Source organism: Homalodisca vitripennis, chromosome X (genome assembly GCF_021130785.1).
Source record: "Homalodisca vitripennis isolate AUS2020 chromosome X, UT_GWSS_2.1, whole genome shotgun sequence".
NCBI classification, from domain to species: domain Eukaryota; kingdom Metazoa; phylum Arthropoda; class Insecta; order Hemiptera; family Cicadellidae; genus Homalodisca; species Homalodisca vitripennis.
Window position 1 is genome coordinate 20,521,880 of NC_060215.1, and position 18,893 is coordinate 20,540,772.

Consider the following 18,893-nt stretch of genomic DNA (forward strand, 5'->3'; position numbering starts at 1 on the left):
ATTTCATAAAAACCTTAAGAAATTTAAAAGTGTATAAACGGTCAACTGATAGCTATGCTGTGATTAATATTCCGGAAACTTAAATGTATTTCAAAAAATTGTCATTCAGTTTCAGTTATCAGTAAATGTATTTTTTATTTCTTCTTCATTACTGAATTTGTATTACTGACACCTTATCATTAAAGGCGATTGTGCTCTATAGACAGCATTAATGTGTGAACCAGTCATTAATGTTAATTATATTCACACATAAATACTATACATTGAGTACAATCGTCTCGGATGATAAGGATCCCTTTCATGTTCTTCAGTGATTCGAATAATGGTTTGATATAGCATAATTGTATTATTTTGAGTTTAAATGTGTTTGAAAATAAAACGCCAATTTGGAACACATGGAAATAACGTTTATTTTTTCACACAAACAATTTAAATCACACAATTCAAGTTGAAATAACCTATTAAAATGAACTTAGTTTGTAAGCAGGTTACAAAATTGGTTATTTTTAAAGTACGAAATGAACAACTTTGATACGTTATGCATATCAGAAGTGTAACTATTTCAAACTAAAGTTAATTGTTAAGGGTTTTAGGACTGTACGAAAAATAATTACATAATGAATAATGTTTTTGAAATGTAGAGGATAAATTTTCAGTCTGAAGAACATGGGAGGCTTTTCAGTTAAATATTAATAAACGTATAAGGTTTTCCAATGGGAATTTTACACAAACTTTTCTGTTTACAGAGAAACAAGAAATTTAAATGTCTCCCTTAAGATTATGTAATACAATCTGCGTTTAAGACCAACCTTTTTCCCGGAGAGTTGTATTAAAGTTAAGAAGGTTAATTTTTGTTAAGTTCTAAATTTTTAGCGTATTAGAATAGCATCATATAAAGGTTTGTTTACAGTGCTTTATAATACTCACATAGGTTTTTCTCAGTTTTGTCAGAGGAAAACAACTTAATAACCGATTTTGTAACGATTCACAAAGATAGTAAAAAGAAAGCATGCCACGCTTAAATTTTTCACATGGATACATACATGTATAATATTTTAAGAATATTCTTTTCCACAGTAACCCCTATGGTTTGCCATCATTTTGAGTCCTTATTTTGAATTTTTCAATCGTACTTAGTAAATGAATACAATAGTATAATGTTACAAAAACTTTATTTTAATATGAAAATGTTTAAAGTAATATAAATAATATTAAGTAATAATAAATTAATATTAACGAAAATTTTTGTTTTATTGTTAAAAGTGGAATAGAATCTATGAATGATAGAATTAATATTTGAATCTTGATGTATTTATGTAGTCATTAAAACTATAGCCACATGGACTTAAGACATCCGATTTTAATGTAGTGGAAAAATACAAATTCGTTACTGTGAGATTTTAAGAATTAAGTAATGTACTTTTTTGTTCATAAATTATTTTCATTACCAAACACGACATTTTACAGTAAACTAAAATCTTTTAATATTTTTAATTAAATTGCCATAATATTCTTCACGGATATTTTTATAAAGGAACTCTTAATATTTGTACATAAATACTTTGTGTTCTTGCGAATAATAAATAAGCTATAAACAATAAAAAAGAAATAAACTAAACAAATGGAATTTAATTTATTACATTGTTTTCTATTTAAACCACTTTAGAAGGTCACAAACTGCTATTAATAATAGTGAGTTAAAAGTTTTAAATGTCGAAATATTATTATTTGTGAATGCAAAAGAACACATTGTGTAGTCATGGATTGAAGTGGCTTAAAATACAACAACGATATTATGGCAGTAACTGTAAGAAAATACACAAAGACACATGTTACAAGCTAGTGTACAAGCTAAAGGCTCTAAGAGTGTAGTGTAAGTGCTACAGGTGATGGCAGTTCAGGGGAGACCACCGCGCGCCTCTATAGTCTCCAAGTCCCCTGTAACAAAATTTCGTGAAAACCCCCCTGACAAGTACTAAACAGAATAAAGCTATATAATCTTCCGCCCTATATTATATTAATACTAACAAGCATTGAATGAACATAATTGGTACGCCCTGTTGTTGTGATACTCTAAGTCAACATTATTACAAAGAATATCTCGAAATAGAACTTAGTCGTAATTTAAAAATTTAGTTCTGCTTTCAAAGCAATTTCGAAATTAATCTTAAAAGTGAAACGAATTTGAACCATCGAGTGTTACACCTGAATCTGTTACAATTAAAGTTTATAAACTTTCTCCTCAAGTTCATGTAAAAATAAATATGTTTGTTAAAAACTATAGTATATATATCTTAAAAAGCTAATATATATAACAAATAATAACTGCAGGTATCACTGTCATCAATTTAGTAATATATGTTTGAAATATAAAATGGTACAAACCATTCGTGCAAATTTCTTAAGTGGTTTTGGTATTAGCTAAAATGATTTAATTTCTACCTTCATGGTGTTAGAAAGTAGAAATTATTTATCTAACCTCGAAAATTTAGATCATCAGGGTGACATCGACAGCATTAGTATAACAGAGCAACATCTGCATAGATGTTGAAATAGTTTAGGAGAGAGTGGTGGTGTTACACTTTAGGAAACCCCTTGAAGTATACCTCTCAAAGTCAAGCCAGATAACATTAGGGGAGTGAGTAGAACCAGGCCTGTCTCCTGGTATTGACTTGGTAAATGATCGCCTTTGACGAAACTTTCTCCTGTTCTTTTTATCTTTTATCCTTGAAGAAGAATAACATCAATAGCTACGGATGTACACGTGTAAAAATCGTCCACTACTAAAAAAATCAAGAAAAGGGCATCTCTTTTTGAGCCAATACGCTTAGATTGAATGATATTAGATATATAATAGATTTTACAGATAGTTTATAGATTCATTTACTATAGACAACTGCACAGATCCACTGAAGACCTCCAAGTATCATGACAGGCGTCTATTAGATTACAGATTTCCGGTTAATTTCCTTGTGAAAGAAATTAAAATAGTGATTATTAAGAAAGAGACATCTCTTACACCTCTGATTCGAGATTTTTACTCGATATTGCAAAACCATGACGGATAAAAAACTAAAAACGTCTGGCAGTCGGACTTTCCTAAACAATTGTGAAATTACGACAACAGAAATGGTAAGTAGTGGATTACAATTATTTAAATTCACTAGTAATAGATTTAATTGAAAGTTCGTAGAAATTATATAGCAATGCAATACTACCATGGATGTGTAAGTATCCCTTTGTTACAACATATAAGTATTATTTTTATTATATTGACTATTGTTTTCTAATTTTCGTTATACACATTTTGTTGTACACAAATCCAGAAATGTAGGCTTTTAGAATTTAAATTGATCTTCTGTAGTTTCACTATCATATAAGGTTTTCAGCTAACATAATGTCTAACCCTAGCCCCCATTAGTTTCATTATTTGGTAATAAAATTAAAGGGGTATTTTTCGTTTAAGGGCCAGCACCTTACAAACATAATATACATGACTGACAGTGCATTAATTCGTTTTGTTGGTGTTATTAGTTCGTAGGGCAGTAGTCCAGGTACTATTTCTAGTATAAATTCGTCTTATCTTATCAGTTATAAACGCGCTCAGCTTATCTTTTGCCCGTAATGAAACCTGCGTTAGTTCTGTCTGGGTTTTGGGTTCAATAAAGCGTGGTGAGTTGATCTGGGCTTGGACTTTGCAAGCTCGAGTTATTTTTTTTTTTCTAAAAGAGCAAGCAGCGCAAAGCGCTGCGTAGCGGGCAAGCATCGCGTGATCTGAGTTTTGAATAGGCAAGCTAGGGCCTTTTGTGCTGGCCCTTAAACGAAAAAGACCCGAAATAGTACCTGGACTACTGCCCTACGAACTAATAACACCAACAAAACGATTAAATACACTGTCAGTCAAGTATAGTATGTTTGTAAGGTGCTGGCCCTTAAACGAAAAAGACCCAATTAAAGTAGTAATATATTTCGACCTCTCTGTAGAGTAAATCATCATTAGTAAAAACATTTCAATCTGAAACTGCACAACCAGTAAAGCAAATCCGCTTATAAAGGGAGTGAGAAGGAGCTCTATTGGCCGGAACTCTCAACTACTGAAAATAGAGATGGTAAAGACCAATCAGCAATCAATATGAGTTCTTTATCACAGGCTACCAGCTCAAGGCCATTACTTTTACTTCTTGATATTTTATGTGTGGTGTAAAACATTAGGATAGTCAGGTGTCAGAATTTGCCTCTAGTAGATGGACAATCAAAATGAAGAATGAAGGAACCACTGATAAAACAGATAGGGTATTTGACACAATATCAAATCGGAAAGTGCGATAACGCGAGTCTGCTGTTACAACTGAAGAATATCACATTCCACGTAGTTGTAATTAGTCGACATTCGAGAAACGTTTAATATCCACACCTGTTTGCGAACACATCGCTAATTGATCATATTGGTCGCGCTGATTGGGTGAGGTTCAAGTAATCACGATATAGATCAGCCACATTCCTCACACATATGCTTCACTGGTTCAGTTTAACATAGTGGCTCTCCACACCAAGACCTACCTCAAGGTTTTTATAGTCTTGGAACTCCCAATTCAGAAGTCTTAGTCTGTGCATGAAATGTGCGTCTACTGATCATAGTCACACCTATACTCTCTGTTAATGCACAAAGAGCACAGTACGGTACATTACTGGGTTATTAGTTTATACATAATTTTCTACAGCATATTTCGATCCCATTCTTTACAAGTTGTTACCATCCGAATTTTTCTTTCCCGTCTTGTAGTTATCGCATAGATATGTTTCTCTTGTCAATCCTAAGACCCAAAGTCAAGAGCTGGTCGCCGAAGAGTTCTCTACAATCTGGCTCTATTGTTATTGTAATAGCCTTAAGGTTTTACTGTTACCCTGTGTCACAGTTCTTTCCGGATTCGCTCCTGAACCCTTCATGGGTCGGTATCTTAGATCAACCAGTCAAAACTATCACCCCCTTTACCTTGGAGGATAAGTATCTCCAAAGTGATGAAAACAATTCACCAACTCCTTTAACCTTGGTGGATAAGTAGGCCTATTTCCAAGATGATGAAGAGCTTAGATCGTCACCTCCTGTGCCTTCGTGGATGGGTATATCCCAGTGATGTCCAGCTTATATCATCACCTCCTACACGTTGGTGGTTAGGTATCTGACCAGTGTAACAGTGTCATACAAAGTTTTATAACAAGCGACGCAGAACAGCTGGTTGCACTCAACAACATGGGGCGCTCCTTGTACTCGGCGGGGGGCATTGTGCAATCAATAATCCATCGAGAAACAGGATGAAAAAGCCTCAGTTTGAACTACCCACGCATCATTCCTGAAAGGTTGTTCCCTGTTCCGTGTAAAGATAAGATGTCAAACTACATACAATATTTTTGAATATCTTTTGCATTACACTTATAACACAAATTGGTTTGAAATTAGAGAGTGTTTGGGGGCATTTTGCAATCTGCGCGATTTCAGCTCTGGTCTATATTCGAGGAAAATGCCACCTTAAACAAAAGCAGATGAGAGACTCAGATATACGTTTGATAATAAATGCAGAAACACTGTCAATCTATCAAGCCGAGCGATTCTCTGGGTTCTTGATGACAAGCTGGAAATCGTCAACAAGTACGAAAGGAATATGAATGTGATATGTTCACCATCTCACATTATTCGCAAAAGTACACTTCCTAACAAAATCTATATGTACCAAGCGTTGTAGAAGCGCAACTTTGAGCACAATCACTGTGGCGTCAGTGACAAATATGTTCATTATAGACAACTAAAGCATTTCGCGTGTGAGTAACGCATTTTCATTCGTGATATATGTTTCTGGTTATTTATAAACACTTTAGATTTGTAGACATCTGGCTTCTTCAGCATTCCTGTCCACAATTGCCAATTTGTTTCGCGCCAGAAAACATGTAATGGCCGTATGCATTTCAAACTAGTTACGTTTCCCATAAGACATATAACAAATTTCATCATGCTACAGTTATTGCATATTCATGGTTGATAGATTTTCACTAGGATTATATATTTGAAATTTAACCATTGTTATGGATTTAACGCGAGTCATTGTTATTTTACTTTTAGGGAAATCTGGTCTAATTTGCATTTTTCTGTAGCTTGATAATCTATTCTTTAGCAATTTACTGTTGTTCTTTGCCTGGTGTGTTATGTATACTATTTAAATTGTCATTAGAGTTATTCTTTCAATTCCTCTGTTTGTAATACACGTGTATATTTTTTTATATCATAATAACTAAATTTATAAACAAGATTTCAATAAGTTGTTTAAATATGATGATTGTTAATTTTTATTCTGTTATTAATTTTTTAGCACAGTTTGCCACGAAAGCTCCATTAATTTTTAGAAGCTTATATGTGAAATGTTGTTTGCATGTGTTTTTGTTGTGCACCGAATGACAAATTTCGTGTTGCGACCCGATGTTGCACTGTTATAATAAAGCATTTTGTATCACCAATTGCACGTTTGTTCAAAGAACGTCATCAAGTTGACTGAAATCATTCTTGGCACCTAAATCGGTACTTGCTTTTAATGGGTATATTGTAACACAATTCATAAATTACATATTTATTATTGATAATATTATGAGGTCGTTAGGGAAGTAAGTTGCCAAGGCCTCTGATTGCTGATGGGTAATGGTGGGTTGGTGGTGGGGAGGGGTAGAAGCACGACCACGACACAGTGGCGTTGTGTAGCTAGTGTAGCTACATTAAATTCAGCAAGTACTTGGCAGTATCGCAGTGAATGTCGCTATGCCTTGACCATACTCTTGACTGATGACAGATCTAGTATATAATTTTGTGGTAGAGAAAGTTCAATATCTTAAATTTTGTGCGCGATGGGTATACTTTTGACTGATTTCAGATCTAGTATACGACTTTGTGATTGAAGAACATGAATATCGTAAATATTGTACCCGATGGGTAACGATACTCTTGACTGATGACAGATCTAGTATATAATTTTGTGGTAGAGAAAGTTCAATATCTTAAATTTTGTGCGCGATGGGTATACTTTTGACTGATTACAGATCTAGTATATGACTTTGTGATTGAAGAAACATGAATATCGTAAATATTGTACCCGATGGGTAACCATACTCTTGACTGATGACAGATCTAGTATATAATTTTGTGATAGAGAAAGAAAGTTCAATATCTTAAATTTTGTGCGCGATGGGTATACTTTTGACTGATGGCAGATCTAGAATATGAAGTTGTGATGGAGAAACTTCAGTATCGTAAATTTGTGCCCGATGGGTATATACTCTTGATTTATGTCAGATCGAATAGATGAATTTGTGATGGAGGAACTTCAGTATCGTAAATTTGTGCCCGATGGGTATATACTCTTGATTTATGTCAGATCGAATAGATGAATTTGTGATGGAGGAACTTCAGTATCGTAAATTTGTGCCCGATGGGTATATACTTTTGACTGATGGCAGATCTAGAATATGAAGTTGTGATGGAGAAACTTCAGTATCGTAAATTTGTGCCCGATGGGTATATACTCTTGATTTATGTCAGATCGAATAGATGAAGTTGTGATGGTGAAACTTCAGTATCGTACATTTTGTACGCGATGGTTAACCATACTCTTGATTTATGTCAGATCTAATAGATGAATTTGTGATGGAGGAACTTCAATATCGTAAATCTGCCAGACCGATCGTGCCAGATGGGTAACCATAATCTTGACTGGTGAACTATAACCAAAAAGAGAATGGAATCGACAGTTTCTTATCCGGTACCATGAATAAGGTGGTGACACTTTTAAACGACACAGTGACTGGTAATGAAATATGTGTTTTTTTATAACGTCGAACAAATAAGATACACTCGATGGCGTGGGGTCACATCTAGTCGCCGAGAAAACTACCCTGACCGGTTACGAGTATAAGCCGCAGATTTAATTCAATTGGTATTGAAAAGCATGTAATTTAATGTGCTTTAATGTAGTTTTATATATATATATATATATATATATATATATATATATATTTGTTAAGTTTTTTTATTTCAAACGCTTATAATATAACAGCTTTGTAGGTTATTTGTAAGTTTTTTTAAAGCAACTTATCCTCCGACCGTACCTCTTAGTAATTATATAATTTATTGAACAATACGTATTTTTCATACTCTAAATGTATATTATTTTAATAATGATATTTTATGACTTATAAGATATGAGGAAGGAAAACAAATTATAACGCGTGAAAAATTTGGTTTGCTTTTTAATAAATCATAGTTTTGTACTATTTTTAATATGCGATGCCGCAAGGCACAAGTTGTAATTTAAAAAGTTTCTATTTAGTTGAGAGGAGTGGAGTTTTCAATTAAAAATAATTTTTTTTGCCTTCCCTTAGTGCAGCTTTTGAAATATGACGCTGTTATAGACCTAAAATAGGAGTCATGTTCGTCTGAAGAGGTAAAAAAATACAGTCGGTGACGAAGAAGCAATGGATTCTTTACATCGTTTCGACTTTAGTGACACCTTGACTACAAAATATAGTGTAATCTAGGTGAAGAGGTATTCTCATTGCCCCTTCAGGTACACAATGAGATTCAAGGTGACAGCGTCAGATTCTAGACGCTGTTCTAACAGGAAAGCGAACTAGAGATAAACTCAACATTCAGATGGTTGAAATATTTTTAATTCCCAAAAAATATCGGATACGGCCATTTGTACAATGACTACTTTGTATAGATTACAAAGTAGTTACAGTATAAAGTACAAAGTACTTTTTACTGTAAGGTTTGGTCAGTTTAACAAGTACTGAAATAATTTTTTTTAATTACTAATTGATCTAAAAAAAACACAGAATAAATAGTCGAGTACAACAAAAGTATTACAGTTTGAGCAAACCCTTTTAACAACTTGGGTGTATTTAAAATACTGTCGATATATTGTAAGATTGAGATGTCCATGAAGTTGCTAAAGTATGATGCGCCGTAAAACCTTAAAGTTTTCGAAATCTAATTAGAAAATGTTTGTTTTAATATTTAAAAGATAACAGTTGTTATCGTTTTGGTTAAATTTTGAATAAGTCCAACTTACTGGTTTGTGAAATATTTACCTGCAAAAAATATTCACCTAATACTTTTGTCGAAAAAGGCTTATTGGTTTCTTTTTCTTTTAGGCGTTTAAGAAATTTTTCTCCCACAAAATGTATGAGTAAAACGTTTAACAAATTCTGATAGTTTTAAATTTACACAAAACGTTGGTTGACACGTAAAGTTAATAATAAAACACAAAAAACACTTGTATATGAAAGTATATGTAATTTATAAAAGTAAGGGTAGTTTTAGCAGCAAAAACAGGACTCATGAATTCAAAGTTGAAATTCATCAAATCTTTCCTAAACTGATTTTCTGAAAGCGTAAAATATGTATATTAAAAATGCTTCTCATCTTCAACATAGTTTTATTTTTATATTTACTTTAGGATATATCCAGGCGTATAAGGACTTTATTTACACCTTGTGTGTGTTATGCAGTTGTAACGTATACACTGCAGAGTCTATAAAGACACCTGCAGTGTATTAGTGTTCTTATAGTGCACCATTTACTGGCGTCATTATTGAAGTTGAATATTTTTTCTGAAGTTTGATGTTAGTACCATAGTGTTCAACGTCTCTTTAGCTACAATTTAGTCATCTTTTTCTGCTGCTACTGTTTTGTTATTCAAGTAGTGAATGTTAATATACGGCGAACTTTAGTGAATCTTTAATTTTACAACAGACTCATACTCGAGTCTTTTAGTTTTTCTTTGTTCATGGGAAACAAATAAAATTCCCTTTTTGTTTTTGTCTTATATAAAACTATAAATACTCAACATTAAAGGGTATCAAGCAACTCTCTGGACAAAGGTATACCACGTTACTGCTCTAGTCAAGACAAACATATTTCACCATATGAACATGGGTCTCCTATGATTAGTTTCCCATCTGTCTGAATGGGATTTTTATTTAAAATTAATGTCTTAAGAACTAAAAATTTACTTCTAAAAAATTTTGGATTAAATATTTATATTAACAAGTCCATTCATTTACTGAAACAAATCTTATGATATTACATTTATTATTTAAAAAATGGCTGCCATAAAAACTTTTTAACTCTGGATATCTAAAAAATCAGCAATGTTTCTCAAAATGTACAAAAATAATAGTTTAAAAAAAATTTATTACACAGCTAATAAAAGCAAAATTATTTAAATCGAATAGTAAATAACTGATTTAGAGCAGATTTACTGTGACACGACATGGCCCACATTGAGGTTCTCAGCAAATACCCAACAATGCAAAAACTAAATAAATTACAGCTTCAAATGGCAGTCATATCTGAAGACCTTTGATATTTTTGTGTTTTATTATGTAAAAGAACTTAACACAGACATTTCAGACTTACCTAAGGGTAATGTCAAACATTTGATGTCCATTGAATTTATTTTAAGACCTGTTGTTTTAAGATTTATTTTTCTATTAAAACTGTCATATGAAAATCAGCTGTTTTTCCATAAAACAGCTGATCTTTCCAATTATAAAAACACCGTTGTTTGAACGTTACTGATTGTGCGAGTTGTTTACTAGTCTTAATAGACGACGGTTAACCTAGTTAAAGTAACCTTTATTTCGTTCTTTTAAGCTGTTTAGAATAAAGGAAGCTTACTCTAAATAAAGTTTGTTACTGTTAGTTAAGAAGTTTGCTTTTGTTTTTCTTTGTTATCGTTCATAAAAACGTTTATTATTGTTAATTAATTTTTTGGACTATCTCTATTGGTTTTTGATCAATTAAGTCAAACAAAAGTTGCTTAGGAACAGTTCTTAATGTCCTTCATCGATTTAATTAAAAGAACTTGGATCTAAGTGTAATAAGAATAACGTATTCTGAAGTTATCTTTTATTAGAAACCTCAATGAGGGCAGGCAGTGTCTTGTTATAGTAAATTTGCTGTAAATCACTTGCTTATTATACTATTGAAATAAATTTGGTTGTAATTAGATTTGTGATTAATTTTTCTTAAAAATGTTACTCTTATTTTTTTAGAACAATTTGCTGAGTTTTAAGATGTTCGGAGTAAAACACGTGTAATGGTTGTCATTTAGGAAATATTAAAGGTAATATCATAATATTTATTTCTGTATTTTGACTTCTTAATATTTGAGGAAAATTTAATAGAATTTTAATATTTTAGTTTTTAATAAAGAACACATACAGGCAGACAGATGGGAAACTAAGCATCGGAGATCCTTGTTCATTGACCTGACCAATTACGTGATATACTTGTGTCCAGAGAGTTACGGGACAGCCTGTATAGTAGTTTAGTGTTTGTTTTATATTTGTTATGTAACATCTATAAGTTGTAATGTACAATTTGATGTAAAAATGTAAGTTCAGAGCAATAATTACGACAAGAGATACATGTATACATTTTCCAATACCTATAAAGTTAGTGCATTTTTTATTAAACTTTAAATAAATTTAGAATTATTTTCGAGAATAATATTCATTTTATTTCATATTTAATTTAAAAAATTCAAAATTTTGATTTAGCAAAAAAAAGATGGAATATACGTATTATTCGGTAAAACATTAAGATTCCTGTAGACGAACTCATTTTCTTCAAATTGCATTGCCTACATAATACGAGGCATTATTATATAGGCCTCGTAACTATAATGATTATAGTTAAAGTTTTTAATTTCAACTTACACAAAAATGTACAGTTTTGTAGATGTTAGTTAGTTTTTGAATTTTATTTTATTATATAAAACAACATACATTTTATTTGCGATACTTGTAATATATATTATATGTAATACACACACACACACACACACACACACACACACACACACACACACACACACACACACACACACACACACACACACACACACACACACACACACACACACACACACACACACACACACACACACACACACACACACACACACACACACACACACACACACACACACACACACACACGCACGCACGCACGCACACGCACACGCATACACACACACACACACACGCACACACACATAAATATAAGAAATTTTATAAACAAAATTGTATACTACATTTTTTAAAGGACTAAGTTTGGAATTTTTATTCTACGGCAAACTTTTATCGTTACACTATATTATACCGGTTATCTTAAAAGCCCCCATTTCCCCTATTACCTTTTTAATGAATAAAGATGGAGTGATTTACTTTATGGGTTGTTTATATGACCAAGGAGCTTTTGGCGTATGAACATTTTTACTCTCCACCCCCCCCCCCCCCCACCAAATGGGGTATTTGGGAGTAAGTCAACATTTTTAAATAGGAACCCCTAGCAAGTGGTTAATAATATACCTATTAAATTTGATAAAGTAACATTAGAGACCTCTAGCCACTATTCTTCTCTTTATAATACCTTTAAAATAGGGTGGCACTTGCTAAAGGTTCCTATTTGAAAACTTTTGACACCCCCAAAATACCCCATTTTGGTAGGGGGAGTCAAAACTTTTCATCTGTCAAAAAACTCATTAGTTGGTCATATAAACAACTCCTAAAGTAATTCACTCCATCGTTATTCATAAAAAAAGTTAATATAGGGGTGGTTGTGGGACTTTTAAGACGAAACGTTATATACATATATGTTTATAAGTTAGGAGCAATTCCAAAAATCCAAGCAAAAATCCCTTGCCAGTGTAGAGATTCACCGTTGCCAGTTCTAGGAGGTGGAGACGGCGCCGCGTTCACAGTAATGTGTGCACTGCAGATCCAATAAAGGCTGCTCGTGTTTGTATAACAAGTTTTGTGACCTAACATTGCAACACGAGGAATACAGTAAGTAGAACCGCGTATTTCCCTACTCAAAACTAATGTCATATCTCGGTTTTAAGGTTGAGACGATGTCGCTCCCAGCGTAACGTATGCATTGGAGACCCTATAAAGTAAGTACGTGACTGTATAACAAGTTTTGTGACCTAACATTGCAACACAAGGAATACAGTAAATAGAACCGCGTATTTCCCTACTCAAAACTAATGTCATATCTCGGTTTTAAGGTTGAGACGATGTCGCTCCCAGCGTAACGTAGACCCTATAAAGTGAGTACTTGCCTGTATAACAAGTTTTGTGACCTAACATTGCAACACAAGGAATACAGTAAGTAGAACCGCGTATTTCCCTACTCAAAACTAATGTCATATCTCGGTTTTAAGGTTGAGACGATGTCGCTCCCAGCGTAACGTAGACCCTATAAAGTGAGTACTTGCCTGTATAACAAGTTTTGTGACCTAACATTGCAACACAAGGAATACAGTAAGTAGAACCGCGTATTTCCCTACTCAAAACTAATGTCATATTCCGGTTTTAAGGTTGAGACGATGCCGCTCCCAGCGTAACGTATGCATTGCAGACCCTATAAAGTGAGTACGTGCCTGTATAACAAGTTTTGTGACCTAACATTGCAACACAAGGAATACAGTAAGTAGAACCGCGTATTTCCCTACTCAAAACTAATGTAATATCTCGGTTTTAAGGTTGAGACGATGTCGCTCCCAGCGTAACGTATGCATTGGACACCCTATAAAGTAAGTACGTGCCTGTATAACAAGTTTTGTGACCTAACATTGCAACACAAGGAATACAGTAAGTAGAACCGCGTATTTCCCTACTCAAAACTAATGTCATATCTCGGTTTTAAGGTTGAGACGATGTCGCTCCCAGCGTAACGTAGACCCTATAAAGTGAGTACTTGCCTGTATAACAAGTTTTGTGACCTAACATTGCAACACAAGGAATACAGTAAGTAGAACCGCGTATTTCCCTACTCAAAACTAATGTCATATCTCGGTTTTAAGGTTGAGACGATGTCGCTCCCAGCGTAACGTAGACCCTATAAAGTGAGTACTTGCCTGTATAACAAGTTTTGTGACCTAACATTGCAACACAAGGAATACAGTAAGTAGAACCGCGTATTTCCCTACTCAAAACTAATGTCATATTCCGGTTTTAAGGTTGAGACGATGCCGCTCCCAGCGTAACGTATGCATTGCAGACCCTATAAAGTGAGTACGTGCCTGTATAACAAGTTTTGTGACCTAACATTGCAACACAAGGAATACAGTAAGTAGAACCGCGTATTTCCCTACTCAAAACTAATGTCATATTCCGGTTTTAAGGTTGAGACGATGCCGCTCCCAGCGTAACGTATGCATTGCAGACCCTATAAAGTGAGTACGTGCCTGTATAACAAGTTTTGTGACCTAACATTGCAACACAAGGAATACAGTAAGTAGAACCGCGTATTTCCCTACTCAAAACTAATGTCATATTCCGGTTTTAAGGTTGAGACGATGCTGCTCCCAGCGTAACGTATGCACTGCAGACAATATAAAGGGAGCACGTGCTTGTATAAGCTGTGTAACCCAATATTGCAACACATAAAATACAGTATTTAGAACTTAGTATTTTCCTAATAAAGCACATTTTTCTATTTAATATTCAATATGAATACAAGAAATTTATTGGTTCACCATAGCCACGCGAATCTCCGTATATTTGTGAATTTGCAAGGTATAAAGAACTTTACTGACGTAAATATACTACATTTGTTATACTTCTATCGCTTCTTTTGATCTAACATAACTAAGGTTCAAACCGGCTCTTTGAATTCACAAATATACATAAATTGACACTGCTTTAGAGTTGGCCAGAATATTGTGTTCAAAAATCTGCATTATTTTACTTAACCTAATAAACTGAGAGATATAGGAATAATATTAAACAGGGGCTTTCAGGATATGAAAGTAGTTTTCTACATAACACTACATACTAAAATATTGTATGTTTAGGAAGTAATGAATGACTGTGAACTCAATGCAATGGGGATATGTAAAACCCTGTAACTCATTCAACACGCCTACTAATCAGCATCCAAGTTTTCCTGTTCACACCACGTTCAAACATTGCTATAAAGACCCATCTGTGGTTAACAGATTGTAAACCGAAGAAACTGAAAACATCTGTGAGATAACTCTTCACAGTAATGCATCAGTAGATCGTGAGTGTAATTTTCAAAGCAATGTTTTAACGTGGTGTGAACATGAAAACTTAGATTTCAACTATTGAGACGCCAGTCGCGTAAATGTTAGAACTGGTAAATACTAATCTTTCTTCCAAACGTAGCATTAGAATAAAAAGGAAATCCGAAATGTTCCAATTTAAAACATAAAAGTGCTCGCATGAATTCGAAACTAATTCTAAAATTATGTATATATTATACAACAAATTGAGTAAAAGTTGAGTAATATTTAAGAATAAAATCAAAGAAAAAATTCAACAAATTCGCACAGTAGCGAAAATGAGTCTGCTTTATTTAAAAACCCGTGTCTATAAATGTATCTATAATGTACCTTGAAGTTCTTATAGATGTCCTCAGTGCGTTACCTATCAATCTACGCAGTAATATTGATAAAGTGGTTAGTACAAAGTATGTTGCCAGTTTTTAACTTGAAGTCCCTACAAAATATTTTCGTTGTAAGAGAGTGAAAACCATAAATATTTAAGAAGCACAATTGGTATTATATAATAAAAACGTTCTACTGCGGTGATGTAGGTCTTCGAAAGTTGCATAGTTTCAGCTCTGAATTTGAGATAAAGTGATTCTCTTTAAACAAAACATTATACGCACATAAAATACTTATTTGACTCGGTGGTTTTAAAAATAGGGAGGTGAATGCTTGAAAAATAAACTTATGTTGTATTGTTAAGCACAGTTCACAAAGCACATTGTACACGGTTGATTGTAAACATCCAATTTTATTGTTTACCAAAAAATTAAATTCTTAAACCCAGATAAAACCTTCTTTGATATTAGCGTGTGTGGTAGCTGATATTTGAGCTGTAGCTTCATACCTTGTTTTGAAAGGTGAAATATGCCTGTTTGTCGTTATGCAATTTAAAACTCATCAACCCTAATGGCTAAACTTAGATCGCCTATTTACCGCAGTCATTAAATTTGACCTGGATTAGTCCTTTTCTTGGCTAATGATTTATTTACTGTCCAAATACAGTTATTTGGAAGCAAAAATGGTAGGTTATGTTTATTAATAGATAATTACACTTGTAATTTCGATTTATATTTTATTAAAACTCACAAAAAGAGAGCATCAGTCCAATTGTCATAAACAACTACTTATACCCCTGAAAAGGGCCCTTTAAACAGTGCAAATAAACGCCTCACTTCACTAAACCGTGAAATAGGCATCCTAGGCATCCTACTAGGCAAAAATAAAACATTTTAATAAAGTTTAATAAATTAATACGTAAAACATTTGCTTTAACCACTGCTGAACCTATGGTTAAAGAGGTGATTGGTCCAGTGTCGTGTATTCAAATGGGTTTCAGTGTAGAACATAACCATTCCACTAAAAATATTTAAATCAGTTTATTTACTTATTAATTTATTCATTTATTTGCTCTGGCCTTTAAAAATAAGTAAGTTTCGTTTTTTCATTTTAGTGTTGATTATAAAATGTATGCATATTTATCATAAAAACCCTTTCCTTGCGTAAGCTTTTGAATCGCTGTTGAAGTTTAGAGTAATAACATGAACACTATGGATAGTAAAAATTAAAAATCTTAATCGGTTAGTACCTCATGGAAGCCTAATGGATGTCAAAATCCACCATAACCTAAACCCTTCAGAGTCAACCTTTTGTATCACGCAGATATGACCAACGGAACCAAGGTATCACAGAGGCCATAGGGAAGGCAAATGCGTATCCCTACAACGTATCCCTTATGCTTTGAGAAGGCGATTTTAATTATGCGTCGCCCATAAAACTCAGTTTAGGGGGAATAATAGATTTCCAACCCACAAACTGCATCAGTTCTGAGGATCCTGACGTGTTCCTGAACTTTTTACAGTGCATATGAATTTAAATTCGTTTTTTCTCCTGTAAATCTCAAATAAAAGCCAAAGCACTCTGCCCAAAATAATAATAATGCTGTAAAACTATCTATAGCCACCTGCGTTTAATTTCCCGCAGATAAATCTCATAAAAGTATTTGATGTGAAAGATACTCGTACAATGCGGTACAAATAGGTACTGAGCTAAATTAATTTACCTACATTGTGAATACATTGTGTGATTACATGTTTGTGTAAATAGTACATTACGGTAAATAACATCAGGGTTCCGTAAGTATGAGTACCGTAAATTTTGTAATGTTATCAATAATTCACAATACATTTATGTTAAAATTTATAAAACATAAAAAACAATTTACATATTATATTAGTTTGTTTAAAGTTTTGGTAATCCTTCGAAACACCTAACTGCAATAATACTTAAAATGAAGTAGATTTGCAGCCCCAAATAGCTTTTATCTAAAAAGAGTACGGTTTTTAAACTGTTATAAAAACATACTACGTGAATATTGGGTTTTGTATTATTATACAGGGTGTTTAATAAAGGTGTTCCAATATTGTGGTAATTTGTTCTAGACGTGAAAATGAGCAAAAAACTTCATATGGAGGTATGTCCTAAAACTTTTAGTTTTCCGTCTATCTGTCTATGTGATTTTTACCAAAAAGTTATATCTTTTATACCAGTAAAGATAAAGTTATGAAACTTTGCAGTTGTGTTGACATTTTGTATGCCCATTTGAAAAAAAATATGAACAAATTGTATCTTTACTCGTTTCAAAATGGCAGCCAATCATAAATTTTGATGTTAAATTCCGCAAAATCGATACCCTGTATGAAAATTTTACAAGAATATTAAAATGTTGTAAACCTTATTCTAAATCTAACAATGGTTGTATCATTAAAATAGAATAAAAAACAACTGATTAGTACTACCAAACATAATACCATGTTTTATAACATCGCATACTCAGGGAATATGAAAGTCAAATTAAAAAAAAAAAAAAAAAACAAATAACATTAAATGGTAATAAATTAAATTTAACTAATGAATCAGCTCATTGGCGTTAAATCAGCTGTTTAGAGTAAAACAGTTTAGAAAACTATGCTTCGTGTTGTGTATATTATATTAGTTTATTTAAAGTTTTGGTAATCCTTCATAACACCAAACTGCTGCAATAATACTTAAAATGAAGTAGATTTGCAGCCCCAAATAGTTTTTATCTAAAAAGAGTTCGGTTTTTTAAACTGTTATATTATTATACATAATAAATAATACTAATACATAAAAAAGGGTTATATGAAATCCAATCGAGTATATCTTAAATTTTGTATCCATTGAAATATTTTTAAATGCATATCACATTTAATAAAATTGCAGTTTTGTGAAAAACTACAACAACGTTAAATATGTAATAACATATTCCAACTGCTTGTCCACTTGATATCGTTGTTTTTAAGTGTACCATGTCCACTGGAAATCATCTCTTGTAGAAGAAAATAAACAATAGATTGGCTTTCATGAATATTTTAAAATTAGAGGCTAAAATGAATTATACTGTTACAAATGTATTGTAACATGTGATACAAGTAGAATTCAAAACACAAGTAATTTATGTAATAGTTTCAATGTTTATAGACATTTCAGTGTCGTAAAGTGTTATCAATTATTTATACACAGACGTTGGTTTTTAACCAATTTGAAGTCAAAACACCAGTTATTAGGTTTCCAATTAACGGCAGTTCAGAAGATAATATGAGTACTTGAAAAGCCCCAGATGCGTTAAATATCTATATAGTACAATCACCGTATGTTAAAGTAGTGAAAACCAATTGTTGGTTGAAATATTTATTTTTAATTTTCTACAAAATTTTGGTCTCAGCCCCTTTTAAGGGGACTTTTCTGAGG

General features: G+C 32.8%; 1 protein-coding gene across 1 annotated transcript in view; it reads right to left on the reverse strand.

The window, feature by feature from the left end:
• Nucleotides 1-385: 385 nt before the first annotated feature.
• The window catches only part of LOC124368754, a 107,067-nt gene continuing 88,559 nt past the window's right edge, over nucleotides 386-18,893 (reverse strand). The window contains exon 4 of the mRNA XM_046826101.1: nucleotides 386-1,938. Coding sequence (XP_046682057.1) covers nucleotides 1,898-1,938 — 41 coding nt within the window. The 3' untranslated portion in view covers nucleotides 386-1,897. The remainder of the gene's footprint in view (nucleotides 1,939-18,893) is intronic.